General features: G+C 38.9%; 1 protein-coding gene across 1 annotated transcript in view; it reads left to right on the forward strand.

Moving 5' to 3' along the window:
- Window positions 1-19,348: 19,348 nt before the first annotated feature.
- LOC116704707 (matrix metalloproteinase-17-like) overlaps window positions 19,349-22,137 on the forward strand; it is a 48,573-nt gene continuing 45,784 nt past the window's right edge. Inside the window, exon 1 of the mRNA XM_032540323.1 lies at window positions 19,349-19,940. Within this exon, the coding sequence (XP_032396214.1) occupies window positions 19,806-19,940 (135 nt within the window). The 5' untranslated portion in view covers window positions 19,349-19,805. The remainder of the gene's footprint in view (window positions 19,941-22,137) is intronic.

The following is a 22,137-nucleotide window of genomic DNA, read 5'->3' on the forward strand; positions in this document are numbered from 1 at the left end:
AATGCAGAGTGAAATGTTTTAAACATGTCTCACTGTACTGTAAATTATGAAGCCCCTGAAAGGAATGAAATGAAAGATCTTTTTCTACAATACATTTTAAATTGTTTAAACTTCATTAAAATTCTCTTTTTACGTTGCTTTGTATACATTTTCAATTATGTTTTTATTGTTTTGGACAACTCAAAGTCATGAGTAAATTCAAAAAGTTGTTTTGTTTTAAATATGTATTTTCTATTCAGTTTTGTTATTGCTGGGTGCAGCTAGCAAATGTAATTGAGTGAAACAAGTAAGAACTGTGTAGGAAGGCAATGTAAAGGTGTCTTTAAAAACCAATAAAAAGAGACTAACATTGTTATTACATACACAAAATATTGAAAAGAGCTTTATCTATGTACGTATGTATGTATGTATGTATGTATCTATGTATCTATGTATCAATACACTGATTTGCAAGGCCAGTGACGTCGTGGGGGTGGATCTGGACTCTCTGTCGGGTGTGTCAGATAGGAGGATGCTGTCCAAACTACATGCCGTCTTGGACAATGTCTCACACCCACTCCATGGCTTGCTGCTCAATCACAGGAGCACTTTCAGTGATAGACTCATTCTCCCAAAATGCACCACAGAGCGCCACAGGAAGTCATTCCTGCCTGTGGCCATCAAACTTTATAACTCCTCCCTCTAAGTGTCTGACACAAGGACACTTAGAGGGGTTGAAACTGGACAATATTATTTGTTTTGTGCAATAACACTGGCTTGTAATGTGTGTAATACTCAACTGCTACTATTAATATTATTATTATTTTCACCATTGCAACACCTTAATTATGTTATTTATGTAAATACTGTATCATAATATACCTTTAACTATGTAAATATCCAGACTCCTTATATTTCTTTATTTCTTTATTTATATTTCTTATATTTCTAATATCTGAGCAACTGTAACACAGAGTTTCCCTTCGGGGATCAATAAAGTATTTCTGATTCTGATTCTGATTCTGTAACTCATGTTCAAATGTTAATGATTTTTTTCAGATTATAGAAAATATATAGCCCTTTAAAAAACACCAGACAGATAACAAATATCTAGAGCTTCAAATGCTATTCATAAGCTGCACAGAACTTACTGATGATACAAACTCACTGAGACAGTCATTTCTAGGCTGGATTTAAATATATATGTCTCTTTGTACCCGTGACAGCATCCTCAAGCGCAGAGTACGATTGCAAAAGGATGAAAAGGTCTGCCAGGCACTCCCCCTGGTCAATAAGTTAACGCAGCTTTCTGTCTAGACCTGAGACAACCATGCAATGACCCAAACACCTGACCTTCTGTGTATCCATCCTCAGAGTGAAAGTTCCCTGTCCCAATCTTCACCTTTCATGTTAGTCAGCCACGTTATTTCCAGATTTAATTCACCAATTTCTTATGTTTCCATAATACATCTAGATAATAAATATGTTGTGCAGTTAACAGCCCCCACCAAAATGCCATTTCAAATGTGTGCACCTTGTGTGAAATGTCCCTACAGAATTTCCTACAAAATAGGTTATATACAATGTTCTATGCCAAACGCACCCGCATGGAAAACTTATTTTACTTCCCTCCTACATCAGCATAAAGACACACAGTCTGTCTTCACGGTGTTTGTTAGATAGGTTTAAGGTGGATGTTTATAATAGATTGAATCAACCACACTTCAGTGACATCATTTAAATATGTTGATTTCTTTTGCACAAAAAAAGAGGAGCCAGCACATGAACAGTTTGAGACACAGCAACATGACTGTGTGCCAGAGGTTTCAATCATTGAAGCAGCTCTAATTATTGATAATAAATGCTTTGCAAGAACTGACTAATACAAAATGAATCATGGTTAGACATTAAATTAACAATATGGACTGTAAACGAGAGGTGAACAGCCACAGCAGAATAATGGGTGCTCGTCTGATTTCTGCCAGATCTATTTTAAGTGACCGTGACATTTCCCACAAAAGAGATGCTTAAAGAAACAAATATGGCTATGTTTCAGAGACCCAAAGTACTGGGACAATAAATGATCCAGAATCCAAGAGGGAATTAAGAAAATCATGTTAAACAAACACATGATTTTCCCCCTGGAGACTGGTGTCCGTGTCCCATTTGAAAATGAAAATATATTTTTTACAGAACAAACAGAGCCGCTTCATGTACTGCGACACATGCATAATTGGAAGTGAGGTATATTAATTACCCAAACCATAGTCTCGCTTTGCAAGACCACACTCTGCAAAGCGGAGGAGGGTCTGGCTACTCCACACAGCATTCCGGGGTTGGAAAAAAAACGAGCTTGGTTTATTGGCATTTCTTAAACCAATCACAATTGTCATGGGCGGCGTTAAGCTCTGCACGGAGCTGCTGTAAAGTAGTCCATCCATCTTCGTCCGCTCATCCGGTGTCAGGACGCAGGGGCAGAAGCTCCAGCTGTAAAATAGTGCGACAGAAAACTCTGATTGGACAGATAGTCTAGCTAGTTGTCTCAATTTACCCTACAGAGAGGAGCAGTCAACCATAGTCCTCATAAATCCACCAGAGTTCAAAATTCCAACACAAAGAAAGCGGAAGGAAACGGACGTTGACAAAAATACATGCATCCGTCGTAATTTCCTGCGGCACGGAAGCAATCCCAGAAGTGTAACGTTGTGAATATAGACTACCCAAACCACAACTCTTTTCTAAATTTAAATAGGCAGTCTTACAACGTTAACAATGTGGTTAAAATAGTGACCTTTACCTTTAGATATGAGGACAGAAAACACTCCTGTGTGTCTCATTTCCCAATTAATCAAAAGCTGCTATGGGTCGTATTAGATGTAGGAACAAATTACCTATGTGGGGGTTTGGAAGACTTGTTGCTAAAATGGATAGACTCACAATTAGGTTGGAGGTGAAAACTGTGGAGTTTTCTCACCATCTCTAAAGACAGACACATAAGCTTTTTCTAAAGGAAACTTTTCAGCTTTTCATCCAAACTACTGGCTTCCAACATGGTCTTGGGAGCAATAGAGGACTGAAATATACAGAATTGGATTTTCAAGTAATAGAGTAAACACAGAGGCAGACAACATGGACAAAGTCTAGCCACAAACCTGATCATGAGGTCATCTGCTGGTGCCACAGAAAGAATGGCAATATTTTACCTCTGCTGGCTGTAGGATCAATGGGTGGAATGATAGCCTCCCAAACCAAAAACCACCTTATTTAAAGAAGTGCTTGCTAGACTGGCTGTACTTGAGTGCGAATAAAACGAGTCCCCTTTAATTTGCCATATTGTGGAAATCTGAACCCCAAGTTCAGTAATGTTTTGATTTAAACTCAATCACTGAGGTATAGAGTCAGCTGTAACAACATACTTTGTGAGCCGAGAAGTTGAAAGACACAGTTGCTTGTAGCTTTTAGAGCTGAGCTTTTGCCATTTTAAAGTTTTTACATCAACGCTGAGAAAGGACAACAGCAACGCTCAACTTTGGAGGCCAAGAGGACATAAAAATTACAAAATAATTATCTCTTCTAAAGACTCCATCATGTTTTTTAATCCTCTGTGTCCTCCTTGAGCTACTAGCAACTGTGCTTTGAGGAGTTGGGGATGGTGCGCGATCAACCTCACGAGGGCAACAGAAACTACGCGCTACAGCTTAATGTAATGACAAAAGGACCGATACAGTGAACAACTGATTCATTCAGAGGAGAAAATCCATTCTCAGTTGTTGCTGTTCTTTTTGCAAATCCCTTTTGGAAGAGTTAACCCTGTGCAGGGTGTTTTGAGATGGTGTTAAACCATATGTATAAAATAAGGGTGAAATCGGGGTGCAAAAAGTAAGATCTGTTATATGAAACATATTGCCGCTAATATTGTTACGGCCTAAAATTTCAAATAAAGTGCTTTGCAGATCAATACACAAAATAATTAACATGTTTAACAACAATATCAATTCTGAAATTAATGATATCGATATAGTGGTTTTGTTGCAGAATTCTTTACTCCTGCTGTGATTGACTGAAATCTCCTATTGCTAAATTTTTTTGTTCACAAAACACACACACAGTCTAACAAACATTATTCTTAAAGGAAAGACGAAGACCGAAGTACAATTTTTTTTTTGTTTATCTTTCTTTAACCAAATACAATGAGAGTTGATGGCAGGTCAGTTTAAAAAGTTAATAAATAATAATCTATAACAATCTTTTTTCCCCTGTCTTCCCTGGCATCCGTTCAAGAATATTTGCGTTCGAATGGATCCATTTGTAAATGACTCAACACGATACTTCATATTCCAAGCCTCTAGATGGCGCCGTTTCTGCTCCAGACGTTTGCCAACAAAGAGAGAAGAAGAGGCGGAGCATGCACATTAAGCTTGCGCGCTGTATACATGCAGACAATAGAAGAAGAAACCAAAACACAATAAGGAACATAATATTTTGCCCTAATGGGCTCAAGATCTTCTCTAGCAGGAACACAAGCATGTAGTCCGCCATTGTTGTCGTTATGAGACGTCAACGCCGGATAAGAGGTCAAAGGCTAGATGTCGAGGGTTGTGGTGATGACATCATCGATACACAAGTATGTGGCTTCGCCATCCAATGCAAGCCGCAAGGGCGCCACTTCCGATGCAAAACGTGTGTTTGCACCAAAAAGCGTTTCCGTGATTATTGTCGTTTGACAACAATCTGGACTCCTACGGGTAAACAGGTGAAGAACCGAAAACTGAACTATGTCCTCTCGAGCAGCAGGAAAATGCTGTGAAGTTTGTTTACTTTTACTCTGATGATTCCATTAATGTTAATTTAACAAACAAATCACAGGGAGTAATGGGAAATTTTGAAAGCTCAAAGTAGAGCATATTCGTCTGAACTGTGTCCTAAAAATACATGATCAAGAGAAAGGTCAAGGCCGGTTATTGATAAAGGCATTAGATGAATCTCTTATTCTATTTGCTCGAATGTGCAGATGAGCAAATCAAACCCATTGTCAGAAATGTGTACTTTATTTGATTATGCAAGAAGAAATATGGCATATTTAAAGGAGAATTCCGGTCAATTCCAACACGTAGCTCTGCTGTTTGTAAATTTGGAGTGCTGTCAGTAGAGAGAAAACTGAAAAGAATCAGTGCTGCCTACACCGAGTTATCCTCCTGCTAGAGTTAGCACCCAAGAGGCTTAAACAGGGCAAGTTTTAAACGTGTTTTTAGCCTCTAAACATGTTCAAAATGTCATTACAAGTGCCTACCCATGTGCAGTGATTCCTTCCAAAGGAACAAATTGTATATGACCTCTGTAGATGTAAAAAAATGCATGAGAGTTGTGCTAATTCAGTTGTGTTTAATTCCTGTGTTACTGAAAGGAGTGCTTCGGGACAGTCTACAAACTAAAACATTGAAAAGAGATACAAACATATTTTCAAAAATAAGCATATGCTTATTGTTTAAAAGTAAGTGCTGTGGTACAACTAGCAGGGGACAAGTTATAAGTGAGGTAAGTTTGGAGACACTACCTTATTTAATCATTAAATTGATAGCCAACATATTTTTGTTTGATCTCTTTTCTGTGTTGTAGTTTGTAGACGGTCCCTAAACTCTCTAACTGTCGTCTCAACACAGGAAATAAACGGTGAGTTAACACAACTTTCACGCATTTCTTTCACATCTAGTGCATCCAGATTCACTGTGTTCTTTTGGAAGGAATCACTTCACATGGTTAGGCATTTTTATTGACATTCTGAACATGTTAAGAAACTAAAAAAATGTTTAAAATTTACCCTGTTTAAGCCTGTTGGGTGTTAACTCTAGCAGGAGGATAACACGGTGTAGACTGCACCGATTGGTTTAATTTCTCTCTCTACTGACAGGACGAAACATTTACAAACAATACAGTTATGTGTTGGAATCTACAAGAATTTTCCTTTAAGGTCTTAGAAATCTTGTATGACGCATCTAAAAGCTACTCATTGAAATTGTCTGTGTATCTTCACAGCTGTAAATGACAATAATATAATTTCAAGATACATTTGTGAAATGTTTTGAAGAGTCTGGAGTGTGTTTAAGGCCTTTAGGAGAGTGAATTTTCTCATGGAGATGCCACCTTTGGTAGTACACCACATAGCATAATGAACTTTAAACTGTAAAAATAACACAATTAGAACTAGTAGATTTTTCCAGAGGCTTTTTCTGCGATAATCCTCCAATGTCATCTTTATTCCTGACGTTTACACACATGTAACATCTCTACTCAACGCCTGCAGTTGGATGTGGACTGTCAATGTGTAGGCATGTATTCTTCTTACAGTCTCTTGGGCATTTCATCATCTCTCAAACCTTGTTATCTGCAGAGCCAACTGAAACTATAATTGCCATATGAGTCACTAGTTCATGTAGGTTCAGGGTCAGCACAGGCATACAGCTCTAATTCATAGTACCCCGCATCGTTGTTCACATGAAATGGCATTCTTATTACTGTATGTATTAAGATTTAAGGGTGGTTTATGATAATTTTGTTCTTTATAATCTTTCCCTGAAAAGAACCAAGCAGGCCTGTTTTGTTACAGGATCCAAATTTTGTTCAAAACTTGCCATTTTCAGTGTGTAGTTGCTAGCTCAAAGTCTGTTGTTGTTTCCCGTTGTGAAGGGATTTTGAGAACGACAACAAAAAAAGAGCAGAAGGTGAGGGGGCAAAGCCTGAAATGCCAGCGCAAGTATCGAAGTACTTAACATAAAGTAACAACAGTAAAACATTATGACTAAGGGGCCGAATTACCAGGTATCTCTGACGTTCATGAGCTACAGTCAAAATGCATAATGCACTATTGTTACTGCTCCTCAAATTCCGGCCATTGGGAATGAAATTTGGATGAATCTTACAGCATGTAATCGACCCATATACTGTTTTGTCATATTAAAGAAGATTAATTAGTTGTGGGACACCTCATGATGATGTGTTAGCAATTTTTTTTCTCCTTTGCTTTATATCACTGATTTAAGAACTGTGCGTATAAGCTGTTTTTAGTCAGCAATTATTGTTGCGCACAGGGACCTGAAATGTCTAGAGGCAAACCTTGTGAGTGAGCTCTGTGTCATCAGGGAGCGGCTTACTGGCAGCAAAGGTTTTGGGGAACACTAAGTCTATTGTGTTTGGTGCTAGAGAAATAGCTGAAAGTTATTTTGAGAACTGAGGTCTTTGCATTCATGTCTCCCTAATATTTCTCAAATGAATACACAAATGAAATCCCAAGTCACACAGGCTAGTCTTCTATGGTCTTCCGTAGATTATAAGCATCTCACCAAGTTTCTGGATGTTTTGCGGCAATGCTATTGTAGTTCTTAATATGAAGGTCACTCTGCAATGCTGAAAATACATGTTTCCCAGAGCAGAACAATGTGATGGGTTTGCTCTTTTGAATACGCTTTTTAATTCACATTCAATTTGATGTATGGGAACAAAAGACTAATACAGCCACACAAATGTACATGCACATTAGAAACAACAACCATCCATACAAGAAAGAAAGAGAGAGACTGAGAGAGAGAGATTGCTTCTTAAAAGTAGGTGCTTGATTTCTTATAATGGGGCCAGAATGCTAATGCTATTAAAGGAGACCTCAAACCTTAACATTTTTAAATGAAAGGTCAAAGCATGGCTGGGATGTTAAATTAAAAAGAGATGTTTCCATAGTTGTTGAATATTATTTTACATGTTACACTCTGTTAAAGGATAGATGAAATTGTTCAGGAAAGAATCACATTATTTTGAGAGATTATGTCATAACTTGGCAGAAACACAGGTTTGTCAATATGCCACTGCACACCCGGGGCTCTAAATGTTTCAAAGGGCTCACAGGAAGCTGTAATTTTGATAGTTGGATGATCATAAAGTTGTTGTTTTTTTACATTTACTTGGTTCTATCAAACCTCCTTTACACGCCTCTGTGGCCTTCTTCTGTCTGTGACTTTGGTGTAAATACCCATATATCAAACTACCAAGATTAACAATTAGAAGTGTTTTTCAAGAACAGTTAGGCCTGTTTAAAAATCTCTATGTAATAATAGTAATCTACAATTAGACTGCTTTAGTTTTCATGCAAAAGATGCTTTCTGCTTAATGAAATTGTACTTAGAAAAAAGCATTTCGATACGAGATGTGCATGTTTTTAATGTAACGACACATTCCTCATTCAAATGAAATGAAATAAACAGTTGTAGTCCGTGAGGCTGCAACATCCTTTGCATGTTTAGCAGCATTAACAGCCCTGTCCTTTTTTTTTAATAGACTAGCTTATATCTGGACTCATTATAGTTTGGTTTCATTTATCAAATTTTGAAAATGAATGTGTGATTTTGCATATTATCAACTAATTGAAACAAAAATTTCATTGAAAATCACATTGGCAACACAACCAGTCTTTATTAATTACTGAAGAGAGTCTGGAGCATAATCAGCACCTTATCTTCCCACTTGTAAATTTTTCTGAGCTGTGCTCATTTCAAAACTACATTTGTGAATACCCTGTTTCAGCAGGAGACGGAACAACAGAGGACAGCAGAATGACTAGAACATTGCTTTCATGATACATGACTTGGCTGCATCCCCTATGGTGCAGCTCTTTATTATCTGTCTGGGTCACAGCATCATTGAACTGCAGGAGAGCAGGCGAAATTAACTAGCACTTCCTGTGTTGATACTTATTAACATTGGAGAAATGAAGCCAATTATACCACCCTGTACGCGCACATACTTTGTAGGCAGAAAGGAAAGCAATGTTAAACGCATGCATTGGTAGTACAGAGTATCACTTTGTTTATGTTTTAAAACAAAATACATATCAGAGCCATGTCTTGACCCAAAGACAAACAAATATCCACTTGTAGAAAGATATCAACTAGTGTTACTGCCATTGTGTGCAGCTGGAAGGACATGGAGACCGGGGAGGAAAAGATTACCTCTGGGAATGTGAGCCCCAGGCACAGTTTCAGAGAACCACTTCCAATCTAGGACACAACTCTCACGGAGCCTCTGGGTAGGAAGAGCCATCAGGATTACGCTGCAGTCTGATTAAAAAGGACGGAAGAAAAGCGCTCATCTGTTGCTCGGACAACCTTGTGGCCTCTCTCATTTCACTATCCAATATCTGGGAGGCGGTAGACTCACCGGACATTTATCTTTTTTAACAGCAGCAATGTTGCTTGTCTGCATGCAACCCTTTCTCAGCCTGGATATCAGATTTAATTATGCTGTGTTGCAGCTAGGCTTTTCCAGATTTAATCAAGAGTCTAATCACACTATTGTCACTAATCACAAATACATGTCGAGATCAATATGCAGAACCTCTCAGCAGCAAACACTGAGCAGTGTCTTGCATCTTGTATGAAATCAGGCGGAGGGAACCATGAATAAATCATGACTATCACAGTTGTACAACTGAAACCTCCTCTGTTCTTTCACATCAAATGTAACCTGTAATAAAGGATGTATGATGACACTATGAATCCACTTTGGTCTATACGTGTCCCCGCATGACACAAATAGACAGCCAGACAGAGAGAAAATAAGAAATCATTTTTATGTATTGTCTGGTTTTTAATGTCTGAATAGAGGGATTTTTATGACTGCTGACAACATGAGTTACATAACAGGTTTTGAGCACATCTTAGTCAAATTAAAGAGGATTTGAATTTTGTTTAATGATTGATACCTCCAGACCCTTGTTGTCTTTCCCATAGTCTACATCCTTGACGTTACACTTCTGGGATTGATCTGGTGCCGCAGGAAATTCCGCCAGATGCATGTATGTTCTGTTTCCTTATGCTTTCTTAGTGTTGAAATTTTAAATTCAGTGGATTTATGAGGATTATGGTTAACTGCTCCTCAGATCTCTGCCTGGTAAATTGAGAAAGCTATCCAGATCAGTCCAATGACACCCATGACAATTCTGATTGGTTTAAAGAAATGCCATGAAATCATAGCACATTTTCCTCCCATCACCGAATGCTATGTGGAGTAGTCCGACCCTCCTTTAGCGCGTTTGGCAAAGCAAAACTATCTTTCTCATAACCAGAATGAGCTCACAAAGTTATAGAAAATGTCCAGGACCAGCTTTTCTTCCCCTGCCTTTACTCTGCTACACCTTATTATTCATCCTATCAGATCCCTGAGCAGGACACAACTGTCCAACAGGATACAAATATCAGCTTTAACTTAAATTTCAACAGTGAAGTATGGCTTACTGACGTTTTTTTTTAATCAAATATGTTTTATTAACAACACAGTCAAAATTAGATTGGAATGAAATTACGTGATGACTTTTAAAGTATCTTAGCATTTAAATCATCTTTGAATATAGTAAATCTACTGTCATTCTCAAATCTCTACTATATACAAATAACTACTATACTCTGCAGTGACACACACAGCAGAAAACAGAATTAGTGCAGAGAACAGAGGTGGAACAGGAGGATTGCAGATGTGTGAAAGCCCAAAATTGTCCAATAAAAACTTCATTGTTATTTTTTTTACACAATGTATTTGTATTATCATTTATTTCATTATTTTTTTTCAATTAATACATAAATTATTTACATGCAGCAAGGGAGGAAAGATGGTGGTTACGCAAGACTAAATTTATATACTTAGCCTTGTTGTGTCCCGTATCATCAACTTCCTTTCACAACCTGGCTGATCTCATGGCAAGTGACAGGTGACAGGGAACACATGGTCACAGCCAAAACTGAAATTTTAAATTACTTTGACTGGAGAAAGGGGACTTAAAATGAGTACCGGTTGTTCCCTACCGTGACAACCAGTAGGGAGTGGAAGTAAGCTATTAAACCTCCCACACCACCTGAGGGCTCCACGAACCACTGACTCATTCAAGAAGGGCCTAAAAACTTTTATTTTTAAGGAAGCTTTTATTTGTTTATCTTTATTTCTTTGGTTTGCTTCTGTCTTTACCCTGTTCTTAAACTCCTGTAGCACATTGGGATTGGTTTTTCAATGAAAAGTGCTCTACAAATAAAATGTATTACTATCAGACAAGTGAGAGTGCGTTGGTCTTGACTTAAAGACGGCATGCAGGAGAAAGGGGAAACATCATATAAATGTAATCACTTGTCAGCTATCATTTTGGTCATGCACATGAACTTGCAAGGTGTGTTTTTTTTCCATGGAAGCAAACGTTTTACCATGGCAAGAATGCCCCACAGGTTGGCTATTTACACCCTCCCCCTTAAAAAGGAGAGCTTTCCACAGCTGCTGGTGTAACTTATAGTGAAGTGCTCGTGAGCAGGGTTTAGTTTAGAGGGTATACACATGATGTCACTGTAAGCATAGTCGCCACAATCACTTCTACAATGAGATATTTCAGTCCGGACCAAAGTGGTGGACTGCCATCCCAAGTGGCTAAAAATATCATCACATAGGACAAACACAGCAAGTCTTCCAAACCATACCCACAGAAGTTAATTATTCTTACTTTCTAACACGACCCATAGGAGCATTTTAAAAATGAGTGTCCCTACCAGTGGAAGGAAATACAGCCTACAGAAGCGGTTTCCTTAAAGTTTTTGTTAATGTTTTTGTTAACGTTGTAGAACGGTTTAAGTTTGCTTAGGTTAAGGCAACAAAACTACTTGGATAAGTTTACAAAAACAGTGTGGTTTGGCTTAAAATCAAATTGTCACCTTACTTCACTTTGGTGTGTACATACATGACAGCGGATTTGAAAAAGTTTGGTTTACTCCTTGAAGTCAAATTGATTCGCCGGTTTCTTTTATTTTCAACGGGACACAAACACCCATATCCTGCGTAAAAGTCCTGTTTTTGTTTGACCCATCCATCCCCGCTCCCATCCACCCTCAATAGATTTTTTGGGCCATAAAAACATGTAACATGACTTCCTGCTTTGCTCCTATCGTAACTACTAGGGCCACTAGAGGGCGCCGCCTAACAATAACACGTAAAAAAGTTTCGTAATTGCTGCTTATACAAATAACCTATGGGGTTGTTTTTCTGGAGAGGACATTTTTTGTGGAAGGACAGTTTTGACAAACAACATAAGCACTGTTGAATGACCTGAACGTTTCTCTGTTTTCTTTGAGTTTATTTGTTTTTGGACACTTCTGGGCTTCTTCTGCCATCCCCATTTCAAAAGGCACAACCATATGAATTATGCATCATGATCTCAAGCAAAGCCTACTCACAGAAAGTGTGAATAAAGGCCTGACAAAGCCTGCGGGAGAGCCCTAATGCGCTTCCACTATGTATTTTATGGTGGGGCAGCCTCAAGGTGCTGTGGACTTACTAAACTGTACATCAAAGTCTGGGAGTCTGTGACAGAAGGATTGGGCGAGACAAACTTTGAGAGGAGGGAGAAGAGAGAGATATGGAAGTGGAGGGAGATGCGTTGGGGGCAGTGACACAAGCACATACTGTACACTGTGTAACATTGACTAATTACAACTCATCCATTACCGTCCTTGATTTTACTCTCCAGGATGATATTGACAAATCCTCCAAACTTAATAATGTTATTGAAAAACATAATTTACAGTACAGCTCATGCTTACTGGCAGGCAAAATAGCGTTTACTAACGTTTGCATACTATGTGCATGTGTATTCCAAGGGGAACTAAAACTCTATGTCAAACATTACAAACCAATTTTTTAGAAGTCAGAAAAAGGTCGGTAACTTTAGTGACTGCTACATCAGACTGGACATGAATAGAGCGGCAGAACCTGCTCAGAGAAAGAAAATAAAGAAGAAAAATGTTACATTGAATCTGTTTTTATAAAATGGAGAGCATATGGATAGGAATGTAGACAGATGCCAATTTTTGAGTCACTCTGCCAAATGATCTGATTGGTCAAACATGATTTCCAACGTAATTAGGGGATTTAGAGTAATATAGAGAGATGCCATGCCATGTTGATTCTTAACTAGTGTAATGTAATGATAGATATTGCTTTTGTGTACCGTATGTGTATCCTTGCATACATAGGCATTGGTGATACAAACGCGACAGAATGAGAGCCTAGAGAGAGTCTCTTCTGTATTTATGGAAGTGATGGAAATGTATTTTGATAGTAGTAACTTTCCACATCAATGCACCCATTATTAAAGTGCAGAGCACATACAATAAGGTAACTTTGTGCCTGTTTAACTTTACTAGGACGAGGGGTTTACTCATCTCTATTTAGAGGCTGAAATCATATTCCACAGGTGTTGTCTTGTCTTCATTATAAGCTTACACAGAACAACATCAAAGACAAAAGCAAAGAGATGAGAGTTGTTTGATCAAACTCTACAACACCTGCACCACCTGATGATGTTGTAGTATCTGTTCCTGTTTTTCATTTAATCCACACACTCTCTGTATATCTTTATCTGTATTTATATTTTTCCATTACAAGTACTTACTTTTTCAATATTATTTATGGTTACAGGTGAATATAACTTATATTATGGTTACCTACTTCTGCTTTATTACTTTAATTACATATTCAATTTCATTTTAACGTCACTTAATTACACTGCAATACGTTTTTTTGTACTGGCAACTGCACTTTACTTTACAAAACCTTTATTTGACGCCACTTTACTCAGTCTACCTTCTGCTCACTGTCTACTGTTTGCCTGTTTTTCTTGTGTGTTTACTTGTTTGTTTGTTTGTTTGTTTGTTTGTTTTTTGCTGTTATTGTTGAGAATACTACTGTAACAAAGGAATTTCCCAGCTGTGGGATGAATAAAGTATTATCTAATCTAATATAAATATGCATTACCCATTACACATATGGACATTTATCAAACACTCGCTCCACGTTCAAATTGCATGCCCCTTAGCCACACAAAAACATTCTCAAAACTCCCCAGTGGTATGCTATGGTAGTTTGAGTTTTAACATCAGCAGTGCAAGAAGTTTGCAGTCAACTTGGCAAAAAATGCTACAATAAATATTAAAATATGTGTTACAATGACAGCCAACAATCTCAATTCAGTTCCCGTCCACACTGGTCAATGGGCTTTCCAAAAATTTTACTATCTGACCAAAGAAAATGAGCTGGGAAATAGTCTGAAGATGTGAAACACTTCAGGTAAAATGTGCACAGAAGACTAAGATCAGTAAATTGATGCTTTAACCTTCTGTTAATGTAAAACTTAATGACTGGAGCTTCTTTCTTTCTGCCAGCAGCCACGCTGTGAGTTACAATATTCAGATGCTACAATTATCATAATGCTGTGGCTATATGACAAGTCTAACTGGGACTGGGGGCGGTAAAGTTGAGAAGTTTTAAGCCTTTAGCACTAAGACAGCATAACTTTATGGTGCTGAGCAGCATGTTATGTCTTTCTCCTTTGTACCAGTAATGAAATGCTGTAAAGGATCTGAATACGAAATGGAAGTGTGTGTGTGTGCGTGTGTGTGCCTGTGCCTGTGTATTTGTGCGTCTGTTCGGACCAAGAACAAGATAATGGTGAATTTAAAACAACCAACAATCATTCAGTTTACATTTTTATTCAGATAATTTAATTTACTGCTGCATCAACCATCAGTCAGTCCATTGGTTATATGCTACAGGGGCATGTAGCTCTTAGTGATTGGTAGTCGTTTCAGTATTTTCCCTCATTACCTGGTGGATTTTAATATTATGCATAACAAAAGAAAAACATTGTTGCATTAGTCCTTTCTCAAAAGAAGAAAACGGTGGGATGATACCACTGTTTCATGTAATAATTATATCTGCAGCTCAGCAAATTGTCTTGTGCTTTACTCTGATGTTTTCTCAAATATGAAGAAAAGAGAAGTGTAATGAGGGGTACAGAATAAAACATCTCTGCATTTTAGGGGCAAATGCAGTTTTATCTACTTCATTGTATTTAATTGAGTGTAATTTAACTATTTGAATGCTCATGATCCACATTTAAATTGAAAGCCTGTATTATTATCATTAGTAGTAGTAGTAGTATTAGTATTAGTAGTAGTAGTAGTATTACAGTATCAGTTGTAGTAGCAGTAGTATTTCTCCATGTCCATAAAAGGCACAAATATTAAAAAGAAGGATGTATATATGATGATGATTTAATGAGATTTGGATAGAAAATTCAACGACCTTTTGTACTGCGCTAATTTGAGATGTCTCTCTGGTAATGCAGTGAAAGAGCAAACAAAAACAGTTAGTTGACTGGAGGCGGCACAGAGTATTCAGACTATGAAATGACTTACTCCCTCTTTCTTCATCCCTTGCAGTTCTCACCTTGCCTTCTCTCATTTACTCTTATGACCCTGTCTCAGCTTGGACCAGAAAAATATAAACCTTGGTAGACAATTGGTGAAGACACACCTCATCACATAATAAAGCTGTGTTTATTATGTATAGAAACAAATAATAACGTTGAAACCTGAAAGCAGGTATTAACTGGGTCCAATCCCTGCACACCCAGAAGGCCATGCAGGCTATGCATGTCGCAGCTTGAGAACAGCACGGAGGTTTTTAATCATGAGGGTCCTCAGACCCATACATGCAACAGTTTATGCAGATTGGACTGATGACGCAAGATCAAAAAACGCGCCACCTAGTGGCCAATAGACACCAGATTTTGCAAAGAGCCTCAGTCACTCAGCGGGACCGAAATGGGCATGGCCTATATCAACATTCAGCTTTATCAACATTCAGCTATGTTCAGGACCATGTGCACTGTACATGTAAGAATTTTGAATGTGTGATGTACTGTACAATGTGGGAGTTACTGGCCAAAAATAGTTAAAGGTCACTCAAAGAATATCTGGCAATCTTAGTGATATGGTTAATCAACAGTGTACCAAACTCTCCAGTTTAAATTGACATGTAAATGACCTCAACACACAGTTGCATGTTATAATAACAATTGAGTACACTGTTTCCCACATACATGAGTTAGATTCAACTTCCTATACTAGAAAATGTGTGAGTGACTGAACAGAGTTGAAAGCCTTGTTTGTGCTTTAGCTGCTCTACAAAAATATTTAACTTCTGAATGGGTTGGTCAACAATGGATGACTTGCTGAGGTGTACCTCTATTTCCTAACCCTCTTTCTAAAGTGCTTCAGTCAGACCAAGACCAGCGTCTTTTTGTCTGGGAACTGAGGATGTGCTTTGAAAGGCAAAGATATCTCAGGGTTTCTTCCTTTCAGGACTTGCAGGAATTGAATGTCTTCCTGTGATATGCTTTTTTCTCCTGGTCTGTCTTCCATTCTCTCACAACAGCAGCCGGTTTAAACTCCCTTGCTTACATACGATGACAGACCAGTCACATCTAGGTCATCAATCAGCAAGTCTTTTCCCATCATAACAGAAAGCTTCAGTTTTTCTGGCTCCGTAGTCTTGCTTTGCCATACCTTCCTGCGCTGGGTGGGAGGGTCTGGCTAGTCCAAACAGCATTCCTGGATGGTATATTGGCATTTCTTTTAAACCAATCACAATCACAATTTTCATGGGCGGCGTTAAGCGCCCAACAGAGGCATGGTGCAGCTGTAAAATAGCCTCAGGAAGGAATTTGTTTTGGTGGAAAAATGTGAAAAGAGTGTGATTGGGCGGAATTTACAGCAGCACTGGAGCAATCCCTGAAGTGGAATTTTGTGGATGTAGACTACTGGCACCAGTAGTGCCTGCATCTTGTCACACACCTCCTGATCAACAAATGTATGATTGCTCTGAGTATCTAATAGGGTATACACCAGTGTTTTGGTATCAGGGTTGTTAGGTGATAAGAGCCATACTGGCACAATCATTGATGTGCTCCCACCTCCTTCACACAGCATGATAGTGAGGATGCTTTTTCTTCTACTTGCAGGACACTTTGTGAAGACTTGTCTGCTGAGGGATGATCTTTGTGCAATGGAGTTGGATGGAGCTTGGTGCCACCTGCATATTGCGCACATGGCTTTGTTCTTACAATCAGGAAGTTTGACTAGCAACTTGTCATTCTTTTCACAGTCGTTCAGTACCTGAAGGCCCTCGATATGAGGCATGGTGTCGCCACAGGCTTGTAGGAAATCACTGAACTCTCTTAGCTTCATATTTCCACCAATTTTTGGCCACCTGTTAAGGTTCTCTCTAAAGGCACATTGACCATGAAGGAGTGACCATATCTGGCATTCAGTTTCTCCCATGCTTGTGTACGTGTATCTATGTGTATGTCCATGTTAATAAGCCTTGGCATCCTTCCTGTAGAAGCTGCCTTCTAAAAACAACATACAGTGTCTGCATGATTTGAGCATTATCTTTCTATGACAGCCTTGAAACTTGTGCTCCATTCTGTGAACTTCAGTGCGTCATCAGAGAACACAAAGGGTTTTGAAACTGGAAGTTGAGAGAGTGACATCGCCTCCTGTACTAGAGATGCTTCATTTTTCTTCATTTTCCTGCTCTTTCAGGTCCTGCATCTTTGGTGTTAAACCTAAGATGCATAGATTTTCTTTAATCTATGTTTGATATAGCTGAACTAAGTCCTTCAAACATTGTTTCAGATTTCTCAGCTTTAGCGTGATGCTTTTCAACACTATCTTCTCTTTCTCTATTGCATCAACACATTTATAGACTAGGTGCTCTTTTGAAAAGGAATCATTCTGTCCAGCTAATGGGCTATATGGAGATGATGCTTCACTCTGATTTGACTTTTTTTTACCTTTCAGAAATTAACACCTTAAGTAGAAGACAAGGTAACTTACTAGCACATGTCATGCAGCAATTGATGGAGCACTTGCTCAACTTAAAGGGGAACAGTTTAATTTAAAAAGCATAATTTACATGTTATATGACTTCTGAATGGTGGTCGTCTTGCCTCCCTCTAGCGCCTGTTAGCGGAAAAACCACCCTTGCAACTTTTTGCCGGCCTCAGCGTCGCAAAGGATCGTGTGATATCAGGTCTTGCAATGTAACGAATTGCTTCATGGCACTAAACACATACGGCCCTTCAGGAACCGGTTAGCAAGGTAGCGATGAAGTTTTTCACACTATTGCCATGGCTGAGCCGGCAATAAAGAAGCGGAAAGCTAGGAAAGCATTGTCAGAGGAACAGAGAAAGAGGAAATGGCAGACTGACTGAGTGGGGAGTCAGACACAAGTAAACAGAGGAGCTCCCAAATATCTATTCCAAAGCTGTAGGGGGAACTCTATAGAGAAACCTGTGAGCTAAAAGACAGACAACAGCGAAAAAATGGCCAAAACTGCACAGCGCCCCTTTAATTTACAATACACCTTTAACTTATTGCCAATACCCTTGACACTCTGAACTGTGTTATTTGAATGACAACATAAAGCTCTAACTTTTATTCATCATCATGAATATAGCAAAGACAAATAAACAATGAGTTTACCTCACAAAGTACCCAAAATTAAACTAAACAATATGTACTATAATTGCGTTAAAATGAAAACTAGGCCAACTTCTCAATCGTAAAGATCGTGCATATTTACTTCAGGTGTTGTCATGGCATTGTCTATACATTTATTAGCTACAGTCACCATTGCATTTTACGTTTTAGACATTTAAAATGACATCAGTGAGGTCAGAATACAATTTTTTGTATGAGATTCAATCATACCAACAAGTCAAAACAGACATCTGTCCTAGTACTCCAAAGTTGACTGTGTGTGTGGTTAATGCCGCACTCAATTACAAAGGGGGCTTAGAGCTAAATGTTAATGTGAGCCTACATGACATGTAAACATACACATTGTTGCTATGATACTGGTGCTAGATGAAAAGCAAGGGGATCCACAATGTTATTAAAGTTCATGGGAATGCGTGCACAATTCCAAAATCCACAATCCATTTAATAGTAGCAGAGATATTTCAGTGTGGACCAAAATTGACCCAACTGACAGGCATGGCTATAAAAACCTCCTTAATACCCTTATATTTTACTCACAAAGTGCATATTTGGGGTTTCTTGGTGTGAATAGAGGCCATATGTCATCTTTGCCTCAGGGCACCTAAAGGCTGCAATCTGGCAACGCGTATTGACTCAGGTCTTTCGGCCCCACTGGCAACAGAACCGCCGGAAATTGAGAAGCGGTTAAATAGATTCTAAATTAGTTTTTCCTCCTGTCCTCCTGTTTGTGCTGCGCTCCATGTTGTGAATAGATCAAATCCAATTCAGTCTATTAGTTCAAAGCTGGATTCACTCCAAGGCATGTCGAGCCCACTTGACATATTGATGAGAGCAGCACAGATATAATGTTGTATATCTTTTGGTCTCAACCCACACTCTCGAATTGCGCACGAGGCGCATCATGAATTCGATAGTGTCCAAGTGGGTTCAAAAGGCGCTCAACTCCGCTCCTCTGCCTCCTCCCTCCTTTCCTTGAAACCCCCGAGTCAAATACTCATGCACTCACTGTGTGTGCGTCAAAGCGCGGTCTCTGCCGCCGCACGGGACAAAACCGCACGCAGCTGCTTTCATTTTTCCAGTGCTCGAAACTGCACGCGCAGGAGGGGAGCTAGCGCTTCTCGCTGCAGGGATATCACCTCTGACAAAAAGGACAAGAAGACACATTTTTCATCTGATAATCACCACGTAGTTGGCAGTAACAAGTACCGTTTGGTGGAAAAACAAACTTGTAAATCCTAACCGTCCACATCGCCACCGTTTTTAATGTGTTTCGTGTGTTTGCGCTCAACAGTGAGGTAGACGTATGCGGGCACATTTTACAGGAGTGTCGGCGTGTGATTTATCCCGTGGATGCTGCTGTCGGGGTCGGTGTCTGAGCCCTGCAGGACCAGCCTGTCATAGGACATCATGGTTTCTCTGGTTCTTCACAAGTGGATGAGGAATACCTCACCGGAGATGCTTCTGTTGGTGCCGATATTGTGGCTTTTACCTCTGACCGGAGCGGCTCCGTCTCAGACTACCGAGCAGCTGGACTCTGGGGTGGTAAGTGTTCTATCTTTTCTATATGGGGGTGGGAAGGTTTGCTATTTAGCCTATGGCCATTTTTAGGAAGTTTTTCGCACTTGATACCACCACTTTACAAAACAGTATAGTGGTGTTTTTTTCAGTAAAGTGGTCTTAGTCCTCTCCTACAAAGGACAGTTTATCCTACTTTTGGATATCGGAGCCAATTTGTTGTCCTCTACTTGATCTGAATTTCAACACCTCGCAGCAGTCCAATGAACGCTGGCAAGCTTAGCTTTGCAGTTTGGATGTGATGGAAAATAAATAATTAGGAGCCTGTTCTCCAAAGCAAATCCCTGTAATGGCTTGCAATAAATAAATGTAAATGTATTTCCCTCAGCGGAAAATCGACCTCCTCCACAGCATGCTGACATAGTATATATCCTGATGAATAGCAAACCGGGCTCCCTTCCAGCACAGTGACAGACCAAGCCATAAGATGTTATTGGTTATTTCCTCTTCATGCTCCAATATGTCATCTGAGGCCAAGTAAGGCCAAGTGAACAGTTAGCGTACTGGGTTTTACATAGAGTTGTTTAAAATGAGATGTAATGGAACAGCAGAATATGCTGAACCAACTAAATAAAGCAGGTTATTTTAGAAGTTATTGTCTAAAATAGGAAAAAAAACAATAAGTCTCTTTTAATGAATATTCACCTAATTTGTTTTGTGAATGTATGCTTCATTATGTTTGACACGTCCACTGAACTGTTTCTGAGCAAATTAAAGCTAATATATTTTTTCATTGAGATGTTAGACCCACAATATACTTTAGCTTTGTATTTGGACTTTAATAAACAGAGCACCTGCAGATAAAACACGTATATTCTTATTGTTAAGTCTGGAGACAACATCCTAATTAATTGTTTGCTTTAATAGCTCTAACGTCAACATGCATTTCACATTTGCATGGATTGATACTGCTGCCCATCAGACATCTGTCTCTTCAGTGCCTCTCTCTGTTCTTTTTCAGTAGACAAGCTAAGGATGAACCCTATTATCAAAGACTGCTGAGGTATTTCTATTGCTGGACCTTATCAACTAACTCACTGTGTATGTGTGCTGCCACGAGACAACCAATAATTTCCTTGCTCTTAGATACTCATAGCGTCCAAAGGTGATCTGAGTCATCTACAGATTTCATCAGGAAAGGGTTAGACAGGTGTAGAGCATAAGAAGGTGACAGGACATGTCCCTCGGCAAGCAGATGGGCTATTCAGCAGATGCCTTTTCTAAAAAAGAATAATTGTATTATTGGTCATTGTTACATTTTTCTGTTGTTAAAAGTAGCTGCTTTAATCTTGTTTTTCTCACTGAAGATCCAACATGTTGGGTGGTTGGATGTGATAGCTGGTGTTTGGTTAGGCAATCCTTAAAGCTGCCTGTTATCCCTTATCAAGCTGTGTTTGAGTGTGTGAGCAAACACGTGGCTTCTTACCCATCCAGCAGTAACAGAGCAATGTGGGCATCCCTGGAGGTTGTTTTCTCACTACACATTCAGCGTAAGTCTACTGCTATTTTGTTCCTGGTTTGCACTGAGATAACTATTATTATATGAGGTACTCACTCTGTTCATCAGCCATGTGTTTATTTCGGTCCTCCATAATTTCATGCTGTACAAATGGTTTGTATGTGCTCCTGTGCTGGGAGCAGCTGCTCACAGTTTTTTTTTTCTTCTTAATGAATGTACAAACCTAAAAAATGAAAAGTGGCTTAAACTGCAGGGTGCTGATTCTGAATCTGTCTTCTCAATGAGATTTGAAGCACAAACAAACAAATAATTGGAAAACAGTCAATTTGGTGTTGATATCCAAAGTGTTGCTTAATACATGTTTAGAGGATTTCTGTTGTAGATTCAAGATTGCCAATAACACATTTTTAATCTGGATTTATTCTTAAGAGCTTTCACTTTTCAAATAAACTTAAGCCGCTTGACCTGCAAATCGGGGGTTGATCACCTCATGTACTGTAAAGTTCCTGCAACAACTAACTGGTTTTGTAGTCAAAATAGTGGAATTCAGTGTAGGGCTGATGCTAAGACTTATAATTATCAAAAGGGACTTGCACAGGTACAGGCTATTTATGCCCGGGTAACTGTCTGTTTGCCCTGATTGGATTAGCTACCCCTCTGGCAAAAGAACCTAAATAAACTTTTCTTTCTTTCTTTCTTTCTTTC

Source organism: Etheostoma spectabile, chromosome 16 (genome assembly GCF_008692095.1).
Source record: "Etheostoma spectabile isolate EspeVRDwgs_2016 chromosome 16, UIUC_Espe_1.0, whole genome shotgun sequence".
Lineage (NCBI taxonomy): Eukaryota > Metazoa > Chordata > Actinopteri > Perciformes > Percidae > Etheostoma > Etheostoma spectabile.